At 34.5% G+C, this 8,277-nt stretch overlaps 1 protein-coding gene across 3 annotated transcripts in view; it reads left to right on the plus strand.

Annotated features, from left to right (window-relative positions):
• bmm (brummer) overlaps window positions 1–5,786 on the plus strand; it is a 46,676-nt gene extending 40,890 nt beyond the window's left edge. For 2 of the 3 annotated variants that reach the window (XM_069840018.1, XM_069840019.1), the window contains exons 12-13: window positions 335–488; window positions 4,572–5,006. In XM_069840018.1, the coding sequence (XP_069696119.1) occupies window positions 335–488; window positions 4,572–4,858 (441 nt within the window). In that variant the 3' untranslated portion in view covers window positions 4,859–5,006. Of the gene's footprint in view, window positions 1–334; window positions 489–4,571 lie in introns of all 3 variants that reach the window. The other variant, XM_069840020.1, reaches the window with a different exon arrangement.
• The last annotated feature ends 2,491 nt before the right edge of the window (window positions 5,787–8,277 follow it).

The following is an 8,277-nucleotide window of genomic DNA, read 5'->3' on the forward strand; positions in this document are numbered from 1 at the left end:
GAGTGAACAAATTCCCAAATACTTAACGCACCATTCTCTTTTCCTGCACCTCTTTTTCTCTTTCTTGTGATCGTCATTCCACTTCATCTGGCTTCATTGTCTTTCTCTTATTTTTTATTATTTGCCTTTTCCTTCTAATTGGAGACTGTGGGAGATCTGTACTATTTGTTTTATAGGAATCCAGTGTAGTGCATTAACATTCATTGTTTCATCAATTATTTATTAATTTTCTTTTCGAAATTAAGGATGATAATGTACTGTATTAGATTACACAAATCCTTACATTGTTGTATGTAGTTAATTTATACAACATGTTTTGTGATTGGCGTTTCAGGTGAAGGTGACAGAAATAGTCGACGTGACAGATGCAGATACTTCAGCGATATTGACTCCAGAAGAACAGGCGAACAATATACAACTGGAATTCGATGATGAGTGGAACGAACATCCAACAGCCTGGCTATCCCAGCAGACATTGCATGAGGAAGGTCAGTACTGCGGTGCAACTAGTTTCTGCTACTTTACTTTACGAATTTAGGAAGGGACTGTCACATGTTCATGTTTACTTGCACTGGTTGAGAAATTTGATTCTTTCATTAAAATTGGCTACTCTCTTTGCCATTGGATTTCAGGGTTTCACCTTCGATCAAGGTTAATGGGTACTAAATGGATGATAAAAAATCCTTCTTACGGCTACATTCACAAGACAAATAATAAAACCAGTTGTCCTGCATCGTAGATTTACAACACACAAATACTATTATGCCAGTTCGAATTATTTGCCAGCAAATATCTCAATTAATTTCCTCACTTTGTGGACACATGTCTGTGTGGGTCAAAATTTTGATTAAGACTGCAAGACAGCGTCTCATGAGACCGCAAATGCTCCTAACAAAAGAATTCATCCATACATTTTAACTTCCCCTACTTTCCAAACTAATGATCCCATATTATTTATGTCTTGTGTTGTATTCATTGTCTTATTTCTCATAATAATAATAATAATAATCATAATAATAATAATAATAATAATAATAATAATAATATAAGCCGTAGATCCCCAGTGGAGCAAGGCCTCCTGCTTGGGCAGGGATGGCTCGAGTCTTGACCATTAGAAGAGCTGACCTAATGGTCTATATTTACATTCCTAGTTTGCATCATAATCCACAGTTAATTCCCGATTTACCACGAAAATCGTCTGTCGCTGCATTTAGATTGGCAACAGGCCAAACACCTGCATAGGATTGGAATATATTAGTCCCCTAACTCCCCATTGTGCAACTCAATCCAAGCAATGGATTCGGAACACCTCAAAATCTGTGCTTCAATGGCTGACCATGATAATATCGTTGAAAAATATTGGAGTGCAAGAGGTCAATTGACTTTATTGTCAAACGCCTGGCATTAAAAAAAAACAACAACACATTCCTAGTCTTATTGTCCACAATTACACTAGCACTGGTTGTTGCTGCCCCTCAAAGTTGGTTGATTGCGTCCTTCCACCGTGTTCTTTGGTGTCCTATTCTGGCACAGTCCTCCTAGCTGCAACTTGAACTCTGGCCCCCATCTGGTTCTCGGTCGTCCACGGTTTCTCCAGCAAATTCTTGGGTCCCACAGTGTCGCCGTGTATGCCCATCTGGTAGGTTGCATTCTTACCGCATGTCCTCCCCAACGCCATTTCATCCTATTAGTTAGCGTGACCACGTCCTCTATGCTACTTCTTCCGTACTTCTTCGTTTCTGACTCTGTCCTTCAGTCTTATTCTGAGTATTTTCCTTTCCATTCTTCTTTGACATCTTCCGCGAAATAGAGCAATATAATTATCTATTAGCTGCCATATCCATTTCCGACACTTAAGTAAATTTTACCCAGGTTCTCTTATGTTCAAATTGTTCCATTTTGTTATATGCTTCAGCTAAATTTTTCCATTTTTCCCTCTGTACTATCTTTAAACCAGTCTCTCCACGTGTCATTTTTACTCTTAACCGCCATTTCGGTTCTTTCACTGCTTAACTTTATATCTTCTTTACTATGTTAATATGAGGAAATTACCTGGCTGACTAGTTTCGAAATGATATTCTTCATTGTCCGAAGCCTAGTGAAGGTCCCATGCTACCTTTTGGTTTCCTGTTTCCTGAAGAATATTAGTTCCTCATATTAATACAATAAGTGTTAAAAGTGTATACAGAACAAGGAAAAATTAATTCTTTCATTCCACTACTTATAGTGTTTGTATGGTATCTGCTTCCACAAACTACTTCTGCAGTTTATACTAAACATTCCTTGAATCTTTTCCGTTCAAAATCAACTGATTGACTCTCATCCTTTGGAATTTAGCTTTTAATTGCTTCCATTAATCTTCTTGCTGTGTATCATTTTTCTTTAATTATAATACTTCGATTTTCCTCTCTTATGAAAATGTTTGCCAAACCCTGTCATAGTTCTAAATCTGCCACTAATAACCAATGATCACCACCAACGATCTCACTCGGAATTACTTCAATATTCTTCATATTCACTGATTAACGTTATTTCTTTACTGTGTTAATATTATCGAGGCATATGACTCGGTTAAGAGGGAAGAATTATATGATATTCTTATTGAATTTGGTATTCCCAAGAAACTAGTTCGATTAATTAAAATGTGTCTCAGTGAAACATACAGCAGAGCAGTTTCTATCTGATGCTTTTCGAATTCACTGCGGGCTAAAGCAGGGAGATGCACTATCACCTTTACTTTTTAACTTCGCTTTAGAATATGCCATTAGGAAAGTTCAGGATAACAGGCAGGGTTTAGAATTGAACGGGTTACATCAACTTCTTGTCTATGCGGATGACGTGAATACCATATGTTAGGATAAATCCACAAACGATTAGGGAAAACACGGAAATTTTACTTGAAGCAAGTAAAGAGATAGGTTTGGAAGTAAATCCCGAAAAGACAAAGTATATGATTATGTCTCGTGACCAGAATATTGTACGAAATGGAAATATAAAAATTGGAGATCTATCCTTCGAAGGGGTGGAAAAATTCAAATATCTTGGAGCAACAGTAACAAATATAAATGACACTTGGGAGGAAATTAAACGCAGCATAAATATGGGAAATGCGTGTTATTATTCGGTTGAGAAGCTTTTATCATCTAGTCTGCTGTCAAAAAATCTGAAAGTTAGAATTTATAAAACAGTTATATTACCGGTTGTTCTGTATGATTGTGAAACTTGGACTCTCACTCTGAGAGAGGAACATAGGTTAAGGGTGTTTGAGAATAAGGTGCTTAGGAAAATATTTGGGGCTAAGCAGGATGAAGTTACAGGAGAATGGAGAAAGTTACACAACGCAGAACTGCACGCATTGTATTCTTCACCTGACATAATTAGGAGCATTAAATCCAGACGTTTGAGATGGGCAGGGCATGTAGTACGTATGGGCGAATCCAGAAATGCATATAGAGTGTTAATTGGGAGACCGGAGGGAAAAAGACCTTTGGGGAGGCCGAGACATAGATGGGAGGATAATATTAAAATGGATTAATCTTGCACGGGATAGGGACCGATGGCGGGCTTATGTGAGGGCGGCAATGAACCTTCGGGTTCCTTAAAAGCCATTTGTAAGTAAGTAAGTTAATATTATGGTAAATTACCTGGTGTAGTTTGCGTCATTCTCTGAAGCCTAGCAGAATGACGCAAATCGCTTCGAAACTATTCAGCCAGATAATTTACCATAATATTAACACAGAAAGAAATATAATTTAACACGATAAAGATATATAATACATATTCCGAAAGAAATAACGTTAATCAGTGATTATACACGTGTTAAAATAGTGTATCCAAGAATGAAAATTCTTTATATTTATTCATATTATATTATAAGATAGTCTTCCACAAAATAATCTATATAATTGACCATCCCAAGAATATCGTGTGATTTTTATGGCTGCTTCTTATTAAAAATCAACTATTAACAGTTTCCAATCATTTCTTAAACATATAAAAAACTGTTCCTCTTCTGCATTTCTGTTTCCTTCACCATATGGACCTTAATACCCCTTCATATCATATCCATTTATTGATCTACCTACTTGGGCATTAAAATCTCCCGTTTTTGTTCTGATGAAACACTGTTCAACTTACTGAAAAATTCTTCCTCTTCCTGTACATTCTACTTGAGGTGCATATATTTGTATAACATTTATCTCTTTCTGATTAATCTACATTTTAATTTTCAAAATTCTTCCATTTAAATATTTCACATCTATTACACTCTTCGTCCATTCATATGACATTATTGTTGCTGTGACATTCCTCTTTTCAAATTTGTCTTCATACCAATACATTTCATATCCCTTGCACAACTTCTCCCTTCCATGTCCTATTTTCTTTGTTTCAAATAGGTACACCAAAAATTTGATTTTTTTTTTATTTTTCATTAAGTAGTTCAACTTTTCCTTTACTGTTAATTGTATTAATATTTAATCTCGGAAGCATAATAATCACTCGACTACCAAAGACGTCTTAGATCAAAATATCATAGCTATAATGTTGTTGGTATTTTTTTGTTTTTGCAGATGATCCTTATTATGAAGATGATCTTGGTCTCTCTGATATCTCAGTGGATGATTATAATGCTGATGATCATGGTGATTCAAGGATCATCTTCTCAGACCCTGAGAGTGAATGGAATAACCCAGCAACTGTAGAAAAATTATCCATGGAGAAGCTGAACAGCATGGAAGAGGCATTCAGTCTTCCTCCCAACTCCCTTCCCGAATCCGACCAGCGAACTGGTAGAGAAGACAGTGACCAGCAACTGTCCAGAAAGCCATCCTACGTGATAATGAGCAACCTAGTGTGAATCACATACACGATCTCTGCAGTCTCCACATCGTAAGAGTGTGCTCTTGCCTATGAAGGTAACATACTCTGGCTTAAATACCAAGGATTCTGGGTTCTGAGTAACAGGGGCCAGTATAATCTGTCCTGGTACCCTAGATGCAGGGCCCTAACACGGTACAGGACTTTGAATGAACCAGATTTCTCTCTCTTATTAAGGCAGCTTGTTGCTCTTGGAATGTAACAATATAAGAATATACGATCATTGAGCTAGAAATGAGTTTAAAATACTTTAATAAGGACTGGTGTCTTAGGCTTAAGAATTGGTGTCTTGGGCTTAAAATGGACAGCATTTATGAGTGCTGTAGTTGACCTTAGTATTTAAGGTGTCAGGTTGAAGACAATAAAATTGTCTGCATCGAAAGCTTGAGAAATCGTTGTGATAAGAAAGATCATAAAATACGGATGCAGAAAACCAATGATCCTTTGTCAATGTTTTAATTCACAAGGGGAACATTTATTTTCTAATATAAATGTTAAGTTCCTAAAGATAAGTTATAAAACTAACTGCTATGGTGGAAAATTATAATTTATAAATGGAGAACATTTGGATTTGCTGTTTTAAACATTCCAGACTTCATTTTACTTGTATACTCATTAATTTATGTATTTTCATTCCTGTAACTCTGTGATTGATTTAACATAATTAAAAACTATGATATTACATTTTGTGTTTGTGTTGTAAATAATAATGCATGTTAACTGTAATAACTTATAATTTAAATATTTGATAGTTTATTATTAAGTTATGTGAATTATTGATAAGTAGTATTACAGTATGTAATTATCAGCTTTCTGTGAATACCAGGGGTGCGGTTGTACAGTAATGCACTGGAATGTAATTTTATATTCATGACAAAAATTTAAGTAAAAATGTTTTATTAAAAATTGGGAACACTTTTGGTAATGGCCGATACTGATATGTCAATGAACACGCAGTTGATTTGTGGCCATAGACAATAAATAGAAGTAACAATATTGCAAACTGTTTTCTATAATTTAATTTTTAAAGTAAATTACCTTTATTAATAAGTTTGCTTTTGTGAGAGGTATACAAAAAAAAAAAAAAAACCTCTGAATGTAACTTCAGTCTTCCGCTGATGAGCATCATATTACGCAACAGAGAATAGCTTTAATAACCGAATTCTCCTATCTTACTATTTCACAGTGCTGCGTGACTTAGTAAATATTCTACTTCCCTTATCTGTTGTATGTTGTCTTAATCAGTGCATTTAAACTAAATATTTTACTAAAATGTTGATTGTCAAGCTGTTAAAATCTTTTCTATATCTGTCTCATGTCTGATAATACTTTCGTAAAATGCAAATGTTTTCAGGTTTTAAAGAATTTGACAATACATTCTGTCTCATGTCTGATAACACTTTCATAAAATGCAAATGTTTTCAGGTTTTAAGGAATTTGACAATACATTATACAACGTTAGATTGACATTGAAGAAAGTGTTTGCATAATATGAATAGTGTGATAATGTGGAACTCATGTTAGTTTTAACGAAGTTGCCAGAATGTATGATAGTACAAAATTTGCCTTCTGGAAACCTTTCTTATCAGGGTCAACTTTCCACACTAATGCATTGGGAACTGTCACTCCTAACTATAGTATTATTTTTATATGTATATTTCTGTAATTGTGATTGAATAAATTGTTTATTTTATATAACCATATTCTCGTCTGTTTTCTTGCTTACATTTCCTGTTATAATAAATTCTTGCCACATATATCATAGACAAATGAGGCGTTCAATATAAAATATGATTCAATTTTGGATTTGGGAAAGAAATAAAGTCCAAACACACGTCCATATTCGAGGCACCAAATTGTGTGGCAGAATTAGTTGAGGTAAACAAATAACCACCTAAGGTTTTGCTTCTGTAGTGTAGGGTTATAAAGTAAATAATATAGTTTAAATTATATAATTTCCAAACAAACTGAGCACTCAAGATAAGAAAAGAAGGCAGCAAGGATTAGAAATTTCAAATCTAGAGAGGGAATAGTAATATGCGTTACAAGGGCGGTATGTTGAAGTTTTCATGTTCGAGGAAAAGTTTGAAAAAGCGAAACTTAGTTGAGCTTTTTTAATTTCCGAGAATTGAAAGAAAACATACCGCTCGTGTATCGTACATTATTTTGTGCGAAGATCGTTTATTACATACGTGAAAGAGGAATTTCTAATTAGTTGCAATGAAATCTCCATCTTGGTTTCTGTTCAATGATGGCAAATTTGCAAAACAAAAATATCTATCTTCAACATTGTTGCTTTAAAATGTTTTCTGTGTTTACTATACTCCAGCAGGCCGTGATGTACGTCTGTCTTTTTTTTCCTCCCAGTCTATAAATGCGAACTTAAACGGCTTCCATAATGTTACATGCATCATGAATGCAGTAACTTTAGTGGAGTTGTAGAGTTTACTTAATTTTTGCAAATATTTAAAAATAATAATTAACAGTGCAATTTAGGTGAAACTGCAGTGGTAAGTTTCCAATTTATAATTATTACTATATTGAACGTCTCTAAAAATAATATGTTAAAAGCCTAAAGCAATAAAATCAATATGTCACTTAAGCGGTAAGAAGAGGGAAATTGTTATGTGTGTTAGGTTGTGAATACCGAATGTGGAATTTTAGACTTACCGCGGATTGGTTTTGTGCAGAAACCAAGCAAATATGCACGATCTCGCACAAATAAATATAGGTCTATATGTAATGGTAAAGTGGTATTCTACAACATAGAAAGTGTACTTTTTTTTAAATTATAAAACTGAATTTAGGCTCTATAATACAAAGTATATTATGATTTGATATTTTGTTTCTTTTTTAGTATTAGCTAACAAATTTGAATCTATCTTAATTGCATAAAAATATTAATGACAACTATGATTAAAATTTAAGTTAACTTGGATCTCAGATCTATGGAACATATATTCCTCTCTTCCTCCCACTTACTTTGCATAACTGATATAACTTACAGTAAAAAGTGCACAGTCACAACGCTGTATGCATTACTTGTCACTTGACATTCTTTCATTTCATCAGTAAAGCGATGATTTAGCATAATCGTAAATACGAGATTTTGGAGGTCCCGTAGGGGCTCAATAAGGGACAAGCTTTTATAGTCACAAATATGGGATGTCCGGTATTATACAGAGAGAAGTAAACAAAACTTTACATCACTTTAGCATGTGGGTTTGCTGAATGGCAAATGGTAAGCAGTGGTTCATTGGCTGCATATCATTTGTTCTCATGGGGGGTTATTGGCAAGAAGCTTTCGAAGTTGAAGAGAGTTAGTGTTAGAATCATGGTTAAGTACACCATTGAGCAGAGTGTGTTTATTGTCGAAACTTACCCGTTAAAGAATAAGCC

Source organism: Periplaneta americana, chromosome 11, assembly GCF_040183065.1.
Source record: "Periplaneta americana isolate PAMFEO1 chromosome 11, P.americana_PAMFEO1_priV1, whole genome shotgun sequence".
NCBI classification, from domain to species: domain Eukaryota; kingdom Metazoa; phylum Arthropoda; class Insecta; order Blattodea; family Blattidae; genus Periplaneta; species Periplaneta americana.